General features: G+C 42.6%; 1 protein-coding gene across 2 annotated transcripts; it reads right to left on the reverse strand.

The window, feature by feature from the left end:
• Positions 1 to 1,686: 1,686 nt before the first annotated feature.
• Positions 1,687 to 22,496, reverse strand: KAT14 (lysine acetyltransferase 14). Of its 2 annotated transcripts, none has more exons than XM_024206391.2 (10): positions 22,220 to 22,496; positions 20,619 to 20,737; positions 15,473 to 15,594; positions 13,180 to 13,361; positions 12,163 to 12,579; positions 10,487 to 11,058; positions 9,784 to 9,920; positions 9,315 to 9,490; positions 5,270 to 5,460; positions 1,687 to 3,147 (listed from the first exon to the last, which is right to left on the reverse strand). In XM_024206391.2, the coding sequence occupies exons 1-10, from the start codon at positions 22,473 to 22,475 to the stop codon at positions 2,974 to 2,976; spliced, it is 2,346 nt and encodes a 781-aa protein (XP_024062159.1). In that variant the 5' UTR covers positions 22,476 to 22,496; the 3' UTR covers positions 1,687 to 2,973. The 2 variants fall into 2 exon arrangements, with proteins under 2 accessions (XP_024062159.1, XP_024062158.1); XM_024206390.2 differs by having other exon boundaries at positions 12,163 to 12,582.
• Positions 22,497 to 22,581: the final 85 nt, after the last annotated feature.

Here is a 22,581-nt window from a genome sequence, read left to right on the forward strand (position 1 = left end):
CGATGAAGTGAGCTGTGTAGCCCACGAAAGCTTATGCTCAAATAAATTTGTTAGTCTCTAAGGTGCCACAAGTACTCCTGTTCTTTTTATAGAAAAGTGCTTCCCCAGGACTGGACATGCTGCCTCCTCAGTGCTACCAGCCTAGGGCCCTGACCCTGATCTCCCATAGTGCTCCATTATAGAGTGGGGACGGCCCAGCCCATCACCTCTAAAGGAAACTTCAGTTTAATGAGCTTTTCTGCATTCTCCCTGGTTAGCTGAGAAAATAGAAGCAGCTGAATTTTGAGACATTATAGCAGTTTGAGTCACAAGTGAAAACAAACTCCATATCCTATAGAGCCATGAATCCAAACTTACCCTGAACAGGTACAACACGAGCAGGATGGTCCCACCCACCTACTTCAGACTCAACTGGGAAGGACTTTCATGGGGCTTACGGGTGCTTCCATTTCCATGGCCATTGAGTGCCAGTGGGGTCTTGCTAGACTGCCTGCAAGAGCAATTTTACTGCCAATTCTGGTGGCATCCTGCTTTCACACCAGAAGAACATTATGATGCAATATGAGAACCAAATTTCCAAAGGGACCTCAACAAGGTAGCACTGTGTGAAAGGGACTTTGTGCTATTGTGCTGTCTATGCATACACACTGCAGAGAGTATATTCATCATGGTAATCAGGTATCTCATTTTAACCCTACAGTTCTGGGAGTACAGTAAACTGTAGGAACGAGGGGCAGAATTTAGACAGCTAACTGGCTGACTTTACATGAACAAGCAATATTTGCAAGTCAGAGAATGTAGCCATCTCTGTATTATCACCTATGCCTACACTTCACTTGCCTACAAAACTGCAGAAGAATCTATTTTACTTATTTGTCCTCTATTGGCATGGTGTCTGAACACTTCACAATCGTTAATATATTTTGCTTAACACCACCCCTGTGAGGTATGGAAATGCCACTACCCCCATTTTATAGATGTGGAACTGAGGCACAGAGAAGGTAGGTGACTTGCTCACAATCACACCGTGAGTCTGTGGTAGAGCAGGGAATTGAAGCTGGATGATCTTCAAGTCCTAGGCTAGTGCCCTAATCACTGGCCCATCCTTCCTCTCTAGGACAGGGTGCAGTTGTGCACATACAAAATTAAGGGCCTCTTGAAAATCTCATTGCATATTTTGTCTTAAAATCCAAAGAATCATTTCATTCCCATGGTTTATTTAAGATACTGCTTGATTTCATCATAATCAAACACTTCTTATGTTGTCTTCTGGAGAATATGGAAAGGGCCTGTTAAGGCAAGATCCTCTATGGCCCTTATGCAGTTGTGCAATAGAGGCGAGTGTAAGGAGCCCTCCCCCACACACACACCCTGCTTGGCTTGTTGCTCTGTCCCTGCTCTCCTGGGGGTACATGGTGCCCTGGAGGGAATGAGGAGCAGTGTAGCCACAGAATCTCCCATGTACAGACCACGAAGAACATGCTGCACTAATGACTGAAAGGCTGTAGCAGGGTGCGCATTTCCCCTGCACATTGGGGAGTTCCACAAGGCCATAATGAGTCATTTTGGAATAGCAGAAAATACTCTGCTGGACATGTTCGATTTTGCATGACCATCAAAGAAAGACGGTAGAAGTGAATGGTGGAAAAATAAATGAACACACTATATGACTGCAGCTGGGCATGTCCAAGAGAAGGTCTTTAATTTCACTCAAGGACAGATCTTTCCAGAAACAGCTAACTCTTAACATCAGTAACATCAAAAATTTTCACACAGTCATAAAATATTTGGAAATGTGCACAGATGGCAGGGCAGATAGTCCTCGAATGGTTTCAAAACGAGTTTTTTCTAGTACCAATTACATATGTTTCAGGGAGGGCTTACCTTGGCTGTACAGAAACAGAGACGGTGTCTGTCTCTCTGCTCCTATTAGAATGCAGACTCCATTAAGGCAACAACTACCATACTTAGGCACCTGAAATGTATACAAGGTGGATTTAAAAAAACACATCTGTTCTCTGCAGCTATGTGGCCTTGACATTAAGACTACACAGAAGGTGTGGTTCATGTTCCAGATGCACAGACTGCCGTATCTACAACCTGCTAAACTGTAAAACAATCTGTCAAGCTACCCGTTCACCTGCAGTAAAAGGGGAGTAGGAGTTGCTAAACTATGTAGGAAAAGGACTGGTCCTCAGTGTGAGACAAGCCCTGTGTTTGCTTCTTTTGTTGCCTTAACATTTTTCTTGGCATACCCAAGAACATTTAGAGCCTTGCAATCACAGACTGGGTTTTTCTGAGAAAAGTTACTGCCTCATCTTTGCCCCCTGTTCCCGCTAGGTTACAATAGGTTAATGCCATAAAGCAAGGATCAGATTTCAAATCTCAACTGCCTCTCCTCTTGTGCTAAGATTCCTCAAGCCAGAGTGCCTATGGCATAGGGGAGTGGGGTGTCGGAGCCAGCAAGGCTGGGCCCATGGTTGGAGGGGTGCTCTATAGCTTCAACAACTGATGGATGGATTTAAAGATTTCAAAGAGTTGACTTAGCAGCTCTTGTATCTAACCTCACCTAGCTACGAACACACCTGACATCCTGTTCCTGCTACAGAATACTGTGCACTGCACAAACTTCCTACTGAACACACAACCACTGCAACACACTTAGGTTTGAGAAATGTAATGTCCTCTAGCCCCTTTGAAGTCTCAAATTGTTTGTCAAAGGGCTCTCCAAAAAGAGGGCAGGAAATTCCCCTTCCATTGTATCCCAGTTCATATTCAGGCCTGTTGCTCGACACCCCCATGGAGGCCATAAATCAATCTCGGACCGCACATTAAGCATACAGTACATCACTGCTGATGTTGGTGATAAAGGCATCATTGCACTCTAACAGCCAACCTCCTGAGCTGAAATCCATGGCAACTCTTAATTCAGCCTATCAGGTTTTCCACAGAGCTCTGTGTATCCGTGGTATATTATCGTCGCAATCTCAGGAAGAATGCATGCTTGCACTCCTTGCTATCTAAGGGGTAATATTTGTCGTAAAAATCCAAAATGTATTCTTCAGTCTTAAATCCAAATTTTTGGTACAGCAGCATAGCGGAGTTGCTTGCAGAGACGTGAAGAGTAACATCTTTGCCCATGCAGGTCTGCCAAAGAAAAAAAACAGCCAGAAAATGAGAGCGCCTCCAGGGAAAAGGAGGTGGTGAAGAAACTCTTAAATTCTGGAATTTAACTAGTTAGGGAAACGTGAGAAAAGCAGAGGCCTTGAAACAGAGAAATTACAACACACAGCAACAGCTGAAATCAGATGGGAACTACTGTTTATCAAAAACCTTTGTGATTGAGTAATCAGCAGTTTGAGGGCAGGAACAGAAACTAGATTGTAATTTGTCAATTTTCCTATCTCCTCAGTGTAATTGTTAATTAAAAATAATCTCAAACATTTAAGAAAAAAACAGCCAAAAGAGCAGGCATTCTGCTTCTGGGACTGGACACATCTCTGGCTGGGATGATTTAGTTGGGAATTGGTCCTGCTTTGAGCAGGGGGGGTTGGACTAGATGACCTCCTGAGGTCCCTTCCAACCCTGATATTCTATGATTCTGTCAGCAAATAAACCTAGACTTGCTAGAATCACACTGGCACCACTAGGTTACTTAAGGGTGTGTCACACTGGAATTCCAGTAGATCCCAGCCTGATCCACTCCCATCCTTCAGCCCCCGGGGCTCACCGCCTGAGAAGCCCAGCTAAATATCTATGTTCAGATAGTAAGTGACAATTCTGACATTAACTTGGAGATTCCTTGTTATTTAGCAACCAGATTATTCATAAAACCTCTCCAATAATGTTTAATATAACAATTCTTCTGACTTTTAGAACTCCTTTCATGCCATGCTCTGAAAGCGTTTTTCATCCATTACATCCAAACTGTAAGTACAAGGAAGGAGTAGGATACAGCCATTAAAGAATTTTAATGACAGAGCATTTGATCTTGGCTTGCAAGAAAACATAATTCTTGTTTTCATAGGCTAGTAATAAGACTCCCACCTGTATGAGGCCAGAATAAAGCAATCAAAATTAGGGACATTTTTGGAAAAGAAAAGTTAGAACTAGAACATTAGAAATATGCAGCCTTGCCCCCAATGAAATGTGTAACTTTTGGAAATGCATTCACACAATTCACAGCACCCTGCTTGCATCAGAGGACGGAATATAGTCTATTGTAGATTATATTACTGCCAACAGTTCATCTTAAACGGAATATAACCTGCCTCCCACCATAGACACAAATACAGAGCAGATCAATGGTAGTCAAACAGAAGCCTAATGGGAAGTGGCAATCTCTCGTTATCACTGGAGTCGATTTGTGGGACACCAGTGAAAATCCTGGTTAGCTCTATTGAATTTGATGGCATTACTTCGGTTTTATCCCAGTGTAACTGGGAGCAGAATTTGGTCAATCCTTTATTACAGAACCTGCAAACAGTAGTGGTAATTTTCCACAATGGCCCATCAATGGGCCTAAACTCTGCCACAGAGGAGACCTAATTCAGTTTTCATGCCTATCTGAATTTTGGCCTCTCTTCTAAGGATGTGTCCTCACTAGACTTTTGTACCTTGAGTTCACTGATGCCAGTGAACTCGAGGTAGTTAACATGTTTGTAAAAGCTAATGTGGACATTCCTCACGTTTGATCCAGGCAACAAACATTTGTTCTTTACCTAAACTGAGATACATTTGAACAAGCACCCTAAACGTGAGAGTCTATGGCATTAACTCTGCTTGTGATCAAGTCATCAGTGACCAGGAAAGCTATAACTGGTACTGATTGAGCCTTCCCCTGCTTGAAACTGGGATTAGCTCATCCAGTGCAGATCGCAACTTTTCTTCTCTACACTTGTGGTTTGCAATGTTGCTGCTGCACAGTTACTGGCTGCTGATGGATGAATCCGAGCCAAACCCAAATACAGACAAGGCCTATATCACTCGGCTAATCTCCTAGGCCATCCAATCCCCCATAGCCTATTCTATTTGAAAATGTCCTTTTGAATTCATTAACAAATTTTGTTTGAGTGTAATGATTTTCACAATAAAAATTCACACATGGTAGCACATCACCCATGCAAATACACAAACAAGGGAACAAAGGATGGGAAGGGGAGAGAGAGAGGATAAAAACAAGCGCTATTGACCCAGCACTGTTTGCATTCATACATAAAAATGGGGACAATGCTGGGCTCTTTATCAAGGAGAAGGATCTTCCAGCTACCTGAATAAGATGGTAGATCATAAAGGTTGCAATCCCCGCTCTTCTCCACTCAGGGTGAACAAACAGAAAAGAGATGTAAGCTTCATTGTATTTCACATCTGGCACCATGAAGCCAAATGCAATGATGACTTTTTTGTAAAGGACAACAACGCTGAAGTCTGGATACTGCAGGCATTCTGACAAATCAATTCCTACAGTGTGTGAGAAGAGCACAGCTATAAAGCACTGCAAACCAACGGGAAATGTTCATGCAATACAATACAGTTCATACACTATCATACAGTCAGGGCATGATGGAATTTAAGGGAAATTAACAGCTTAAAGACTGTTAAAAAGCATGTTTTTCAGGAGAACCTGCTCAACTACTACTTTTTGTTGTCATTTTCAAACTCCTATGCATAGAAAGATTCTATCAGTCAATAGGGCCAAAATAGAAGTCTCACTGTTGAAGTCAATGGGAGCAGCATTTAGCCCATATACAGAAGAAAAAAAATCCTTAAAAACAGACTCAACAGCAGCCAGTGCTAAGAAATTAACAACACTGATTCACACCCAAATGGTATGAAAATAAAGACAAAAAACTAACTTAAAATGTGGTTCTGCTCTAAAAAGTGATGGCAAAAATGGCATCTTGTTACCCAACTGATCTTCTTCCTGTGTGGATTCAGAGCCACATCTACTGCATTTATCAAGAGCCCAATCCCAAGCACACACAGGAATAAAGTTACATGTGTAAATGAGAGCTGGACTGGGCCCTAAATGTGTTTGTACTGCTCTTTACTTCTGCCCTGCCCAGCCAATAAAGCTGTGGGACAGTGTAATGGATTCTATTACGGCTTGCTCATCCACAGGATTGTATTGCTGGCAATGTGTGACTCCAAAAGAATTTCAGATCTCAGGTTGAGATTGCAGGGCTGCAGACTGAAAAACTATTTTTACTTGTACACTGGTCAGATCTGGTCTAGAGCCAGGGAGGTAAAATCAACATGGAATCCCAAGAAGCCATGTGTAAGGAAGCCACCTCCTCTCTTCTGCAGCTCAGACTCTATCTTCCTTCTTCATGAAAAGAGGTAACACTGGACTTTCTGCAGATGCAATAAAGGGTTCATAGATTTTGAAATGAAGCACAGAAATTAAAATGATCCTGCCCAGATTTAAATCCGACTTATTGAGCTTAGATTCACTAGAGATTTTTTGCATCAGTTAAATTGAGGAAGTGAGTATCTTTGGTTATGTCATCATTGCAAAAAAAAAAAAAAAAAAAAGAGTTGTGGTTTTATGGCAAGATAACTAACTTAAGTTAGTTTTCTTGATGCACAATCTTAGTGGAGACAAAACATTGTAGTTTTTATCTTAACGTAGCCAGTTAATTAGCCCTACAACCCCCACCTGGGATTTACTTCAACTAGCTACCTCAAGGGGAAAACTATATTGCCTTATCTCCAGTAGGATTTTACTATCTCAATGTAAAAAACCCAAACTTTTTTTTTTTGCAGTGAAGACATAGTCTTTGTAAAAGCTAGTATGGACACTCCTCACATGTTTGTGATTTACTCTCTGCTGATCCCTCCTAGCCTGTAACAAAATATTTTAATTATCTGAACCGTTACAAAGCTCCTAACTAACTTTAATTAAAGTGGCAATAGACTTATCCTTGAAGTCACTTTTCAGAGTAGAACAGTGCACTTGATCGATGTCTGTACAGTCCGCAGGGCAATGGGGTTCTGGTCCATGCCTGGGGCTCCTACGCACTATGGTAACAGAAATCATTGATAATAAATATAAGGTCCAGATTCTCCATTACACCTGTGCAAAGGTAGCGCCCAGTACATGTAAGCCATTACCATTCTAATTTGGTAGTATTTTACACCCTTTTTCCACAGATGGAAATGCCTAAGCAAGATGCAAGGCAAGGAAGAATCAGACCCTTCATGTTTCCTCAAATGCTCATTAAAACTATCACGAAAATGCCAACAACGGATGTATTTGCAAAGGTGGAATAACAGAATAACGGCATATGGTTTTTCTGTAACGTGTATTATTCCTGAGATTTAAAACTTCATGGAACACAGGGAGCAAACAGTGGAATTAACCAATCTCTTGCTTGAGAAAGGGCTGGGTGGAGAGGAATCAATTGGCGATAAGAAGTGTTCATTATCTCAGGGCAGCAGTCTACTGTGAAATGACTCAGAGCTTGCCTGTACATAAAGTTGTATGACTTTGACTATACTGGTTATAAAACAGTACAACCCCAGCATGGCTCGTATACTGGCTTTACATAAGTACAGTTTAGGGCTTATCTACATGGGAGGTGTTGCCATTATATTATCAGAGGGGTAGCCGTGTTAGTCTGGATCTGTAAAAAGCAACAGAGAGTCCTGTGGCACCTTTAAGACTAACAGATGTATTGGAGCATAAGCTTTCGTGGGTGAATGCCCACTTCTTCGGATGCATGTCCCATGGACTCTCTGTTCCATTATACTAATATAATTATACCGGTATGGTTAAAGCACTGTCCGTTATACTGGTATAACTCCCCTGTTTAGACACACTTATTCCAGAATGAGTAGCTTTTTTAGGCTGCTTAAACTGCTATCAAAGCAACATAAGCTAAACCAGAAAAAAGCCTCTCTCATGCCATAACTACAGCTCCACATAGGGAGTCACTCTGGTATAATTAGAGCACTTTAAATTCACACCCTTCCTCATATCGGTATAATTTCCCCATGTAGACAAGCCTTATTCGTGGAGGTTCTTGTATCAGTATCAGGCACCTTTATACCAGTATAATTGTATCCACACTAGGGGCTGTACTGGTATAACTATTTCAGTAGAAAAATCACACCTTTAACTGATACCCGGTGTGACTGTAGTTTGGGTACACATACCCACGCTATCTTTAACCTCATTAGCTCAGGTACCAGAGCAGGGAAGCCAGGGCAGCTGACCAAAACCCTGGGTAATCACTCACAGAGCTAGCCCGCTCCGTCGCAGCTTCAGTGCTCTGGTACATGAGCTAGCTAGATTAAAACTAGATAGATGGATTTCCATTAGGAGCCTAAATAACTTTGTGTATTTGAGCCTTGGTGCTTATCACAAATTCCTGTCTGTGCCATAAGGATAAGCACTGAGTGGATGGGGGATTGAGGGATTTGGAGGGGCGTGGGGGAGAGTTGTGATAAAAGTGGTCAGTTTCTGTTAGAACCAGAGGGTGTCTCATGCTTTCCAAAGTGGCATGTGTAAAGAAAGACCTGCCATCTTATCTACTCCTGATTTGGGGCTTAATGGTGCTACTGCAATACAAATAATATCTAATAATTTGCCAAAGTGTAGTGCAAATATTGATTTTAAAATATAGGTGTGGACTGCTTGTGTGTTATGAAAAACTTAGTTTGCAGTGTTAGAGATGCTGAACCACATAGCAGATCATCATTACTAAGTCTCTACTGCCTAGGAACCACACCCAAGCCCTGCAGGGTGACATGCACATAGTAAGAGACAGCCCCTGCCCCAAGGAACTTACAATAAAAAAATAAATAAAGCAACACAGACAAATACATTCTAGAATCCCTATTTTACCAAAGGGGACCTTGCCCATGGTCACATAGGGAGCATGTGGCAGAGTCAGGAATCCTACCCAGATCTCCTGAGTTCCAGTCCAGTGCATTGAGGCCTTGTGCTTACTGGGAAGAAACTTTCTTCTCACACCAGTGAGGAGCAGGTGTCTGGTAAAACCTCTGTTTACTATGATAAGGCCCTGATTCAGCAAAACACTTAAGCATGTAGTCCTAGCTCATGCTCAAAGCACAGTACATGTTTAAGTGCTTTGCTGACTCAAGGCCCAATTGCCCAGTATTGTTTGATCTCAGAAATGTAGAGGCTGACATGTCTGTGCAGCACAGACCATCTGACAGAATTCCTCTTAAATATTTATAGAATAACTGAGCCAAACAAATACCCACTGAGAAAACAGACCTGCTCCAAAAATCATTTTTGAAACCAAACCTTTTCTTTCCTAGAAAACCAAGTACTGAGGGAATCCTACCAGGCCAGAAGAATTCATGGCACATGGAGTTGATAGTGGGGATGTGGTTCGGGCGAACATAACAGTAATCGATGGGCGCTTCAGGCTCAGCCTTCCAGTCAGGATCGTTCTTGTGTGGATGGGCACAGATTTCTGCCAGCAGCTGGAGTTTAGGAGGCTTGGTCTCATGGTCACGCCTGCAAGTATCACAAAAACAATCAACAATATGAAAGACAAGTTGGTAACAATAACTGCCATTGCTGCTAAATGTTTGCTGCACAGGAAATATTCCTCTGATAGACTACAAGTGCTACAAGAGGATGTTGTGTTCCATTCGTTCATGTGGAAACTTGCGCCCAACCAGGCAAAAATACAAGCTATGCACAGAAGCCAGGATGCTTTTGCAATCCCGAGCACCCTGCGCCAGCCTGCCCCTAAGGATGGGAGCAGAGAATGACAGAAGTGAGATTCAGACTCTAGGGGTCCGTACCTGATGTAAGGTTTCAGGACGCGAGACGTGTAGGGACTGACGATGCTGTGGTCTGTCAACAAGTCTTCTGAGCCTACCAGTCGGTACAGAAATTTTGTTGTCTGGTGCCTATATCCCTTCATAGCAGGCAGTGTAGTCTACATGGCAAGACAAAAATAAACTGTCATGTCAAGGGAGCTGCCCAACAGCCTAATGTTTGGAACCCAAAGCTACAGAAGGGAAAAAGACGTCTCACAGTCAGGGTTTCCACCTGTCCAACCAGGGCATCTGGTACCTACATTCCAATGCTCCTGTCCATAGTGACTCCACAGCTCCCCCCAATTTCAAAGCCTGATCCTGCAAAGTTCTGAGTGCACCCATCACCCACTGTCATCTTGGGAGTCCCCAAGTTCCTGGATGGCAAGAAAGTAATGCAATTTGTCAAGGTACTTACACAGGCTCCATCACGATAGTGTTTGAGTGTAGAATGAGCATGAGCAACTGGAACTTAGCAATGGTGGCATCTACACGTGTTTGTATTTTATAGAGTATTACCCAACTGTAAAATGGAGCTGGGAAATGTGTTGGTGTGGATACAAGTCCTTTAAAAAATGAAGTTCATTCTTGTAATCCTTTTTACTTTGGCAGTCAGACTTCTTCAGTTTGATGTCTACTGCCTACAACAGCTGGCCCCAGGAACTAACTTGGAATTGAAAGCACTCACCTGGTACCTGTCCAGGATTCTGAAGTCCTGGCTAGTTGTTCTGTATGTTGCATGCCCTGCTGGCAGCCTGGAAATGCCTCTTTCTTTGGCTCCATAGATCCCATCAACCAAGAGCAGAGCAGCATTCACAACCTGGTCCAAGTCAAAGAGTGGCAGCCCCCTTTCCCTCTTGGCCTGCCGGACTATCAGCTTGCGCCTCAACCTCCGGGCCTCTGGGGTCATGCTCACGGCATTGGGACAGGCCTCCAGCCTCTTCAGAAGCAGCTTTTCCTCATAGATGCTAACAGATGTGTACTTGGGAGCTTTGGGCTTATTGTCCTTCTCCACCTGTGGCTTCCTCTTGTCTCGCCCCCTGGCCTGTAGGGATGAATTTGAATCTTCAGGGTCTTCGCTATCACCTTCCATCCTCTCTGCTTTCTCTTCTTCACTCTCCACCTCTTGCTTGATCTGCTCCGGCGTTTTCACTTTCTTTCTGCTCACTATCATAGGCCCAGCACCCATTGGCCCACTAGGAGGGGGAATGTACTCTATTCCTGGATCTATGACTCCATCTCCTTCCATCTCTTCATCATCTGTACAGAAGACCAAAATAACGCAGTAGACACACACAAATGCAAACCCAGCATAGAAAGAACATCAGCCTAGGGGGTTTGTGGCTTAAGTGTGAAGGAAATATAATGTGGCGTTTACCTGTCATATCCTGCCAGTCATACACTCCTGGGCCTACATTTTCAAAAGCGACTAGTGATTTTGGATGCCCAACTTGAGAAATCTTAAAGGAGCCTGATTTCAGGAAATGCCGAGCATCTGCCATTTAAGGTCCCTTTAAAATGTCTCACAGTTTGGCCCCTTAAAACTGGGGCAACCAAAATCAATAGTCCCTTCAAAATTTAGACTCTTTTTTTTTTCTATTTTAAAGGAATGCTTTTTAGAATTGTTCTTTAGTTAATGGCTTCCTTAAAAATTCCTTAAGGGCATGAAAACTGATGCAGTAAAACGGCAGAGTGGAGCTGAAGCCTTACGGATTACCGGCCAGATGTTCAGCTGGTGTAAATTGGACAAGTTCCACTTAAGTTAATGGAGCAAAGCTGATGTGATGTCCTTACTTACAGTGAGTAGTGCTTATTCCATGTGTTCCCCCTATTCATTTCAATGGACTACTCATGGTGTAAAGTACTATTCTGCTTCAGTAAGCATCTCACAACCTGACCCAGAATTCATCTCTTTGATTTGGGAATGTTACATGTCTGTACTCAGACAAATGAAAGCACTAGGAAACAAACAAACAAAAACCTCAATACTTTACTGATGTGAAAGACTCCTTCCTTTAAGAGAGCTCTCTAATTTTGCCTTGACCTGACACTGCAACACTATTACCTGTCATACTGTTTTATGCAGGAATTACTGGGTGAAATTGTCTGCCCTGTGTTATAAAAGATGTCACACTAGATGACCAAGTGGTCCCTTCCTGCCTTAGAATCTATGACTACATCTGTCTGTGAAAATCTAATTTAGATTGTCATGTAATTAGGAAGAAAACTGCGCTTTGCCAGTCATTTTCCATCATGCCTTGAAGTAAAGCAAACAGGTTATTCTTTTGTCAGGTAACTATGTCAACCCTATTGTTAGAAACTGCTTGTCACTTCCTATTAAACAAAACACATGGCATCTCTTACCATGAAACAAGGCCTGTGGCGGCATTACATCCGGGATGAGATCTGCTTCTGAGAGCAGGCTGGGAGTAGCTGAATGGGAAGCTGGCGTCCCAGGAGCAGAGAAGTCCAGAGATGGGGAAGGAGACGGGCTTGTCAGAGGAGTTCGATCGGAGGAGCTCAAAGATGAGAAGTCAATCACCTCTCCCTTCTCAAGGACCATGTCAGGGCGACGGCCTCGGCTGGTGAATTTGACAGGCGTGGAAGAGGTGCTTCGGTCCAGGAAGCCAGCTGCCTCCTTCTGGGCTCTCCTAATGTCCTTGGCTTCTTGAGTGCGAGACCTCTTCTCCTTCAGCTCCATTGCTGACTCTACAGGATTGCGGCTCACCCGCTTCCTCAGCCCCTCCACTGTAATGATGGGATCCAGAGGTGGTTTTGAAGCTGCTAGAGAATAAATAGCTCGTTTATTCTTAAAGGCACTGAGCTTTTGATGCCTCTTTACTCATCATTTGTGTCCACATGAGCAAGTTTTGATGGTAATCTTTCAAGAAGGGCCTTCAAACCATGGCTGAAATTCTCCCCTGTGCAGAGCATCCAGCATAAAGGTTAGGCACCACTGGAGTCCGATACTGGCCCTTTGCACAGTAGTGAATTTCACTCCATGTAACTAAACCGACAAAAGATGCTTTAAAAAGAGAACAGCAAGGTAACAGGCAGAAGAGAAACTGTGGTAATTACAGAGACAGGAAAGCAATACAAAATACAAAAGCACTTGGATCATTTAAATGACAATACATGTATGTACACTACAAAGAGGGTATAAAATACTCTGGGCCTCTTCTCACACTGGTATAAATCTGGAGAAACTCCTCTGAAGTCAGTGGATTTACACCAGTGTAAAACTAGTGCAAATGAGAGCAGAATCAGGCCCTGTAGTCCCATCCACAGCTGTGTCATTTAAAATAAGCGTCATCTCATACCTTTAAACACTGTCAATTCGGGCCTGACTAGCACACTATGTGTTGTCATCAGAACAGTTACCTTTTGCTTTCAGTGCAGATGCAGAGAGCTTCTCTGCTTCAGGTTTCATCGTAGGAGGCTTATTGTGAACAAGTTTCCACCATCCTGGTTCTCCAAATTCCTGTGCCCCTGAGCGGAAAAACAAGGGGCTCCCTACAGAAAGACAGCCAGCAACAGTGCTCCACCAAGTTGAAGTCTTCTTCCTAAATCAAGAGAGGGAAAAATGAGAGACACCAAGAACATTTTAGTTGGACTTTATTCTCCTTCACCAAAAAGACTAGGGGGATGCTTGTGCCATTTACTCTGATGTAATAGTTCACTTGGCCTCCAGGCTTAAAGCATTTCAGCAATGCTACAATTTCTGATTTCCACTGGGTGATTTCCAGCTGGAATCTGGGGCACCAAGTTCCAAGACCCAGCTAGATTCTGCTCTGAAAAGTGATTCCATTTTGATTCTCTCTCAGGGACTCACAATATCAAATATGCTGAGTTTACTAGTAAAGGGATGGTTTTCCTAACTGCTGGTGCTTTGTTTATTCAGGCTTTCACATCCCCAACCATAAAGATTCTGCAGTTGGGTGTCAATCAACAGTTCTATTGACGATACAAGAGCCAGAACAGAATCCAGCTCACGCTCCAGTAGCTGTGCTAACTGAACAGTGCTAAGAAGAGTAAAAACTTACTCTGTTGTTAAAGTCAGTAGATAGGACTCAGAATACATGCGGGAGGAGGATTGGAAGGGGGAGAGAGAGAGAGAAGGGAGAGATCTCCTGAGTAAGAAGGTGTCATTTGACATCTTCCCCCTTGTGACATTGCACTCTATATGATTTTATAAATATATGCTAATGAGTGAATATAATGTAACTGGAATATGCTTCATGCAAAAGGTCTCTTGTAAGTCTATCATTACAAAGCTTATAAACTACTGAGTCTGGTCATCCTATTTGTATAAATGTATCACACTTGTATCTGAAACTAGAAATATGAAATATAACTCTGAGGGCCTATTGTAATTATGCAAAATGTGGGTCATTAATGGCGGTTTGGAATCTTGATGGCTCCCATCAACCAGGACAATTGACTATAGATGGCTCTGTTTGCAGGCAAGCCTTCCTGTGAGTCAGGCTGGGAGGAATGAAGGCTTGAAGTCTTACAGTGACATGTGATCATGTCACTTGAACTGGAATCCATCTTTAACCTGGTGTCTTTCCATTGAGAAGGAGGGGGTGGGAACCCAGAGAGGGACAAAGGGGGGTGGTCACAAGATTATTGTGTGTGGGGGGGGGGGGTTGTGGTACTGCTACCCTTACTTCTGCGCTGCTGCTCGCGACACTGCCTTCAGAGCTGGGCAGCTGGAGAGAGGCAGCTGCTGACTGGGATCCCAGCTCTGAAGTCAGCGCCACCGCCAGCAGCAGCGCAGAAGTAAGGATGGCATGGTATAGTATTGTCACCCTTACTTCTGCGCTGCTGCTGGTGGGGCGCTCCCTTCAGAGCTCGGCGCTTGGCCAACAGCTGCTGCTCTCCGGCTGCCCAGCTCTGAAATCAGCACAGAAGTGAGGGTAGCAATATTGCGACCCCCCCCTAAAATAACCTTGTGACCCCCCTGCCACTCCCTTTTGGATCAGGACTCCCAATTTGAGAAACACGGGTCTCCCCCATGAAATCTGTATAGTATAGGGTACAAGCACACAAAAGACCAAATTTCATGGTCCATGACACGTTTTTCATGGCCGTGAATTTGGTAGGGCCCTACATAGACTGTGAAAAATACCACAGTGTCACAATATTTTGTAGTAGATAGTAAACAAGAGATTTCATTAAGAAAAGATCCAAAATAAGATGAAATAGGAAAAATCAATTTCTTTCTCTGGGGGTTCTGATCTCACATCAGTTTTATGTCAGTGTAATTCTATTCATTGTGATGGCATTCTCCCTTATTTACACCTGCATAAATGAGGTTAGAATCAGGCCCTGTGTGTTCAGAGGCAATTAAGTGAGATTTTAGGGTTACGATTTTGGAGGGTTATACTGAAAGGAAGCTGGGAAATTCTCCCAAAAGTACAAAGCTCTGTGTCCAGTTCTGTACAACACTAACTCTCTTTCACTGTGTAACAGGTTTTTTCCCTAAGAAATCCCTTCATATCCCTGTTTGAGCTCTGCAGGTCAAACCCTCCACTTTCTTCCTTCTTGTCTGCCCTGAATTGAATAAAGAGAGAAATCTCTGAATAACCTGGGATTCCTGTTTCCACCTGAGCAACACAATTTCTTCCTTCTCTGATCTCCATTCTGAGTTTCAGGGAAATATTGGCTTTACCTGTTCCCTAATAGGAAAGTCCAGTGTTTCTCAATAAAAGCACAAATATCTTCTTTCCATCTGAAGTATCCTTGACGGCCAGTTCCTTCCAGAGACAGGTTGTACATCGCCAGCATGACAACCTGGAACACAAAAGGGAATGGATTCAACTGGTCCATTACCATTTTGTCTGGTGGGGAAACACCCCCTCCACTCTTTCCTGATTTTACCTATTTATGCAAAGCTTCCAATTGATTCACAACCACACAGCCCATCTATGTAACCCATGATCTTGTTACCTGTACTCATCCTTCCTTCCTTCCTATTGTTTGTCACGCTCACCTGCTTTACTCACCCAGGGACTCTCTCATGCCAGGTGAATCCTCAGCTATCTGGTGATGCTGCTTTACAGCCCCTTTGCACAGCTTGAGTGGCATAAAGGAACTATATCAGGGTTGAGGATCCAGATTGGGGACACAATGTCCTTTCTCTCCAGAAAAGATGGGTAGCAAATGCACCAGTTTGCTAATCTTGTAGAAATGTGTGCACAAGGACAGACTCTTTGGGTGTTATTTGCTTAATGTCTTATTTCCACTTAGAATCCAGTAAAATACATTGTATCCCATGGATCACTCTGCTTTTGCTTTGTCTTTATTGAACACAGTCCTTTTAGAGCACATTTACATACATCACAAACAACTCAATTGACTCACTAAGAGCCTAAATTAAAGCACAGTTTTGGAAATCAGTCTTGTTTGTGAATAAATCTAAGAGGACAAACTGTCAATTACACTGAACCATTTCAGCCTGGAATACAAATATTAATGGTGCAGATGGGTTTGGAGCTCCTGCTGTCAACCACTCAACTCCCTTGAAGGCGGTCTCCTATAGAGACTTATTCTCTTCTTTCTTACGGCTCTGGAACCTACTTTGGCAGGAGATGGTCTCCTAACCAAGTACTGTGGGTTTCTAGGCTTGCTCCCACTAATGCTAATGGGAGAATACATATACTCTCTAGTTTTTTTTCCAAAAATCCTTTCCATGTTTGATAACTGCTGCTCTAGAAATTTACACACTGAACCCAGGGTCATTGCAGAAACAGCTAGGTGGGACAGTGTTCCACCAATGACAAAACACAGGTCAGAATTTTAAAAACACTGCTCCTTTCAATAGGTGAAATTAGATGGTCATGATAGTCCCTTCTCACCTTAAGATCAAGGAATCTCACCTTAAGATCAAGGAATCTGGGTTTTTTCATATGCCAGCTAAGGTGATTCTGCCACTTCCCAACACCAGACTTGGCTATCCTGGAGACACTGCTTCTTGTCTAAACTGCCTCTGAGAAGGTGCATTTTCTTTGTCTTCTCTTGTCTTTCTTCCTTGTCACCTCTGACTTTCTCTCTCTCCCCTTTGTCACTCTTCTTCCTCTATTCTAGAAACCGATGTAGTCTAATGCTAGTAGCGTTTATCAGACCAGAATCTCCGGACTGGCCAAGCTAAGCTCAGTGCACGTTTGGAGTAGGAGAGGTGAGGGGGGGCACCTATGCATCCCCAAGATCCTATGCTTTCCTGGCACCAGCCCAATCCCCGACATAAATTCGGCTGTCAGGCTGGTCTATCTTCCACCTGCAGCCAATGATCCCTAGAGGCTTTTCTGGATCCAGGGATTGCTGAGGATCACGGGGGTGTCAAGATGCCCTGACTACAGCCCCTTTCACCAGGTCATACACCCATGCTGGCTGCTAGAAGAGGGTGACGTAGAAGTTACTACAGAAGCTCTAAGCCACCCGAAGGAGGACAAATCCTCAAGTGGCTGGATCTGCCACCTGTGAGTCTGCTTAGTGCCAGCTGGAGTAGCACAAAGCAGCTCTAGTGCTCTGGGGCATCGAGTATTACTACTAACTTCATTTAGAAGATGTGCACACACAAAACGTTGGGCCCATGGGCAGCAGCAACGGACAGTGGACATTTCTAATGATCCATGCTGAGACAGAGCATCACTACTGCCCAGAGGGCACAAACATAGGCCTCAGCACCACAGCACTGGCATCCTGTATCTGAAATAAAGAACGCTGAACAGCAGCAGCTGCCACCGCTGGATCAGATTCACCATTCTGCGATGAATATACGGATTGTGGCAGCATGTCTAAGTTGGCTAAATTCTTCTCTTCCATTTCCGTAATTGACAAACATTCTAACCCTTATACTCAGATGATGTACCTCAGTCAGACTCAGTCCTATTCCAGCTGAGTGAATATCCCAACCTTGCCTAAACAAGGAAGTGAACTGGGGAAACACCTTAATGTCTGTCAGATTTACTAAGCTCTTGAAGTCCTGCAGTGAGGACAACTGGGACTCTTGATTGCAACTGTAATCAAAACTAAGCTGCATATCATGCAAGGAATCCTTCAGAGAGATGTCACTGTAGGGCCAAAGTTACTGCTACATAAATCAGAGATTATTTGGGGTTGCGGCTTCATGTCTGGCTAAAACAGTAAATCCCAACAAAGACTATTACTAATATGCATGCAGCCAATCTGGAGCTTTTCTGAGCTGTATGGAGCAGAGATTTCTTTATTTTCAGGGACCCAACAGCCGTTTGGCTTGTACACAGGCATCCCACTGGCTTTAAATCATAGCCAAATGAAAGAATCATAGATCTGGAAGGGACCTTGAGAAGTCATCTAGTAGTCCATTCCCAAAAGCAGGACCAAATATAGCTAGACCACCTTGGACAGGTGTTTGTCTAACCTGTTCTTTAAAACTTCAATGATAGGGATTCCACAATCTCTTTAGGTAATCTACCCAGTACTTAACTATCCTTACACTTAGAAAGTTTCTCCTAATATCTAACCTAAATCTCCCTGGCTGCAGATTAAGCCCATTACTTCTTGTCCGACCTTCAGTGAACATGGAGAAAAATTGATCACCCTTCTCTTTATAACAGCCCTTAATGTATTTGAGGACTGTTATCAATTTCCCCTGTCTTCTTTTCTTGAGACTAAACATGCCCAATTTTTTAACCTTTCTGCATAAGTCAGGGTTTTTTTAAATATATTTTACCATTTGTGTTGCTCTCCTCTGGACTCTCTCTAGTTTGTCCACATCTTTTTTTTAAAGCATGACACCCAGAACTGGACACAATACTCCAGCTGTCACCTCACCAGTGCCGAGCTGAGCAGGACAATTACCTCTTATGTCTTACATACCACATTCCTGTGAATACACCACAGAATTATATATGCCCTTTTTTTTTTTTTTTTTAAAAAACTCATCATTTTTTTGTTTTTTTTTCCACTATAAGCTTCAGATTCTTTTCAACAGTACTATCGCCTAGCCAGTTATTCCCCATTCTGTAATTGTGCCTTTGATTTTTTTTTTCCCTAAGCGTAACACTTTGCACTTCTCTTTACTGAATTTTTTATCTTGTTGATCTCAGACCAATTCTCCAATTTATCAAGGTCATTTTGAATTCTAATCCTGTCCTCCAAAATGCTAGCAACTTCTCCCAGTTTGGTGACACCTGCCTATTTTATAAGCACATTCTCCACTCCATTATTCCAGTCTTTATTGTAAATACTGCACTGTACGAGATCCTAGACAGACCCCTGTGGGACCTCATAGATACGTCTTCCCAGTTTGACAGCAAACCACAGATAACTACTCTTTCAGTATGGTTTTTCAATAAGTGCACCTACCTTATAGTAATATCATCTAGCCCACATTTCCCTAGTTTGCTAATGAAAATGTCTTGTGAGACTGTCAAAAGTCTTACTAAAATAAACATATATCATGTCTACTGCTTCCCTCATCCACTAGCCCTGTCAAAGAAGGAAATTTGGTTAGTTTGGCATGATTTGTTCTTGCCAAATCCATGCTGGCTTTTATTTATTACCCTATTATCCTCTAGGTGCTTACAGACTGATTGTTTAATAATTTGCTCCGATATCTTTCCAGGTATCAAAGTTAGGCTGACTGGTCCCTAATTCCCGGGATCCTCTTTGTTCTCCTTTCTAAAAACAGGTATTATATTTGCCCTTTTCCAGTCCTCTAGGACCTGACCCGTCCTTCATGAGTTCTCCACGATAATCGCTAATAATTCCAAAATTGCTTCAGCTAGTTCCTTAAGTACCCTAGTATCCCACTGATTTGAAAACATCTAATTTATCTAAATATTCTTTAACCTGCACTTTCCCTATTCTGCCTTGGGTTACTTCCCCCTTGTTAAACAGCGTTAAGCATCTAGTCACAATTAATCTTTTTAGTGAAGACTGAAGCAAAATAGGCATTAAACACCTCAGCCTGCTTGGTTGTCATCCTTTATTAGCTATCCTTCCCTGCTAAGTAGTGAGCCTACACTGTCCTTCATCTTTCTCTTGTTCCTAATATATTTATAGAACTTCTCCTTATTGCCTTTTACGTCCCTTGCTAGATGTACCTCAGTTTGTGTTCCTGAGCCTTTCTGATTTTGTCCCTACCTGCTTATGCTATTCTTTTGTACTCATCCTTAACTATCTGTCCATGTTTCAACTTTTTGAATGATTCCTTTTTGATTTTCAGGTCATTAAAGACCTCCTGAGGCAGCCATATTGGCCTCTCTGTGCCTCTCACTTCTTCCTTTCCTTAGGATCATGAATACTATCATTTCATGATCCCTTTCACCTAAACTGCCTTTCACCAGCGGATTCGCAACCAATTCCTCCCTGTTAGAATCAAATTTAAAATGGCTGCCCCCTGGTTACTCCCTCTATTTTCTGAAACAAAAAGTTGTGCCCAAAACATTCCAAGAATTTACTGGACATTTTGTGTTTTGCTGTATTACTTTTCCAACAATGCCCATATGCCAAAAAACTGTTAAATGCACAGCAGCTAAATCGCATTCTCTTTGCTTTTCTAAAATTGTGTACAGTTGTATTGAGCAATGCAGAGTATTGATGAAAAATGGGGAATTTGGCTTTTTTACAACATGTTAAGATGATTTTTTCAATTTGCTCACAAAAGTCCCACTTCCTGATAAGCAGGTACATAGCAATCCACAAAAAACTCATAGGTAAATTTCTTCACCACCTGTGACTGACTCCAAATTTCTAGGTGTTATGTATATTGTACACACAGCAACTTTTGAAGGTCTTGTTGGTTTTATGCTTGAGTGAATGCTTTTACTTACTTGCTGCCAGGTTAGTCTCAGCCGTTCAAACTGCTCCTTCCCATCTTCTGAACAATCAGAGCAAGTAAACCTGAAAAAGTTATCTCCCTTGAGGTAGCTGAGTTGTTCTCTCAGCTGACCTAAAACAAACAAGCAAAAGGGATACGCCTCAAGTCCTTTTATAGGAAAAATGGAGCAAAGTAAATTTGGATTCAGAACAGTGTTTATCCGCTGAGCAAGAGATCAGCAACCCTGATAATTCCATAACAGAAGTATAGAAACTCGGTGTGATGCTTAATTTACAGTTACAGAAGTCAACAAGGGATCAATAGAAAAAAACCACACATTAAAGATGGGCTTTCCTATCTAATACTTGAATACATGTAAAAAGGCAAAGATTTTAATACATGCAGTGTTATTGGAGCCAAGTCAGTCCCAGGATATTAGAGAGACAAAGTGTGTGAGATATCTTTTATTGGACCAACTTTTGTTGATGAGAAAGACAAGCTTTCGAGCTACACAGAGCTCTTCTTCAGGTCTGGGAAAGGTACTGACACACTCAGTACCTTTCTCAGACTGTAATTGAAACACTAACTGAAAGAGATTAGAAAAAACATATTTCCATTTTTTTCAGTTTGTTTACATTGTGCATTTGACAGCACTTTGTGTCGAGTCACTTTCACTGATCACTCTGGTGATCGATTTCCCTTGTATGGGTCTTTCAAACAGCAACAGAAGACAGAAAAAAAAAATTAAACATAAAAAACTGATTGTAAACACTGGCAAAAGGACACAGGATCAGGTGTTGTACCTAAATAGACTAGATTTCAAGTTGACTGTGTCCCTTTAACTTCTTCCTACTGAACACCACATGTGAAATCCTCGCTCCAGTAAAGTCAATGGCAAAACTCCCAATGACTTCACTGGAGAAAGGATTTCACACTACAGCTTTTGGCAAACCGGGCAGTTGAACTAACTGACAGGTGTGGAGCAAGCCAGAAGAATTCAGTATTTCCTGCCACAAAATGAATAGTGTTCAGGTAGATCTTGATTTTGGAAAGGAAAAACTGCTGTACTAGAATATGAAGAAAGCTAAAAGAGTTTATATAATGTTAAATGGAGATATTGGAAAGATCATTTTAGCTATTTAGCACAAAATACCTTCTTCCCAGGGCTACTGCTACTGGTTTTATATTGTTCTGTGAATGCTAATCTAAGTTCAGGATACCACAGAACCATTCTTATATACAGAAGGCTGAAATTTATTCATACATCCCACTGAAATGACAAAGCAATCAGGAAAATAATAATAGTTAGCTCTTATGTAGCACTTTTCATTGGTAGATCTTTACAAAGGAATTGTCATTGTCCCTGTTTTACAGATGGGGAAACTGAGGCACAGAGAGGGGAACTGACTTGCCCAAGGTCACACAGCAGGCCAGTGGCAGAGCTGGGAATATAACCCAGATCTCCTGAGTCCCAGACCAGTGCTCTATCCACCAGGCATCCCTGCCTCCCATACATTCAGGAAAAAAACATGCATTATTTTCTGGGAGGAAAAGAACAAGTAAACCCAGAAAAGGAAAGTGACAAAGATAACAGAGAAAAATCTTGACTCTTACTTGCTGGTATCCACTTCTGACACTTCTCACAGTAATAGGACATCTCCTCCATCCAGGATGCATCCCCCTCATCACTGTTCAAGGAGTCCCCACTCTGATCGTGGGATAAATCCACTGAAGCCTGATCCTCAGATTCAACAATCAGGAGAGTCTCCCCTTCCACCTCACCCTCCTCCAGCCCTTCTGAAGTTGATGTCCTTGTAGCTTCGTCATCGTGACGACTCATCAGCCCGCTCATGTGAACGTTATTATCCATCCCTTCTTGGCAAGTAGAGGAAGATTTTTTTTACATTACATGGGGCTCTCCCTCCCAGCATTTAAAACACTATCCATATAAGGTGAGCCAGCCAGGTGTGAAGCCT

The sequence above is a fragment of the Terrapene carolina genome, unplaced genomic scaffold, assembly GCF_002925995.2.
Source record: "Terrapene carolina triunguis isolate 2854851 unplaced genomic scaffold, T_m_triunguis-2.0 Scaffold132, whole genome shotgun sequence".
Lineage (NCBI taxonomy): Eukaryota > Metazoa > Chordata > Testudines > Emydidae > Terrapene > Terrapene triunguis.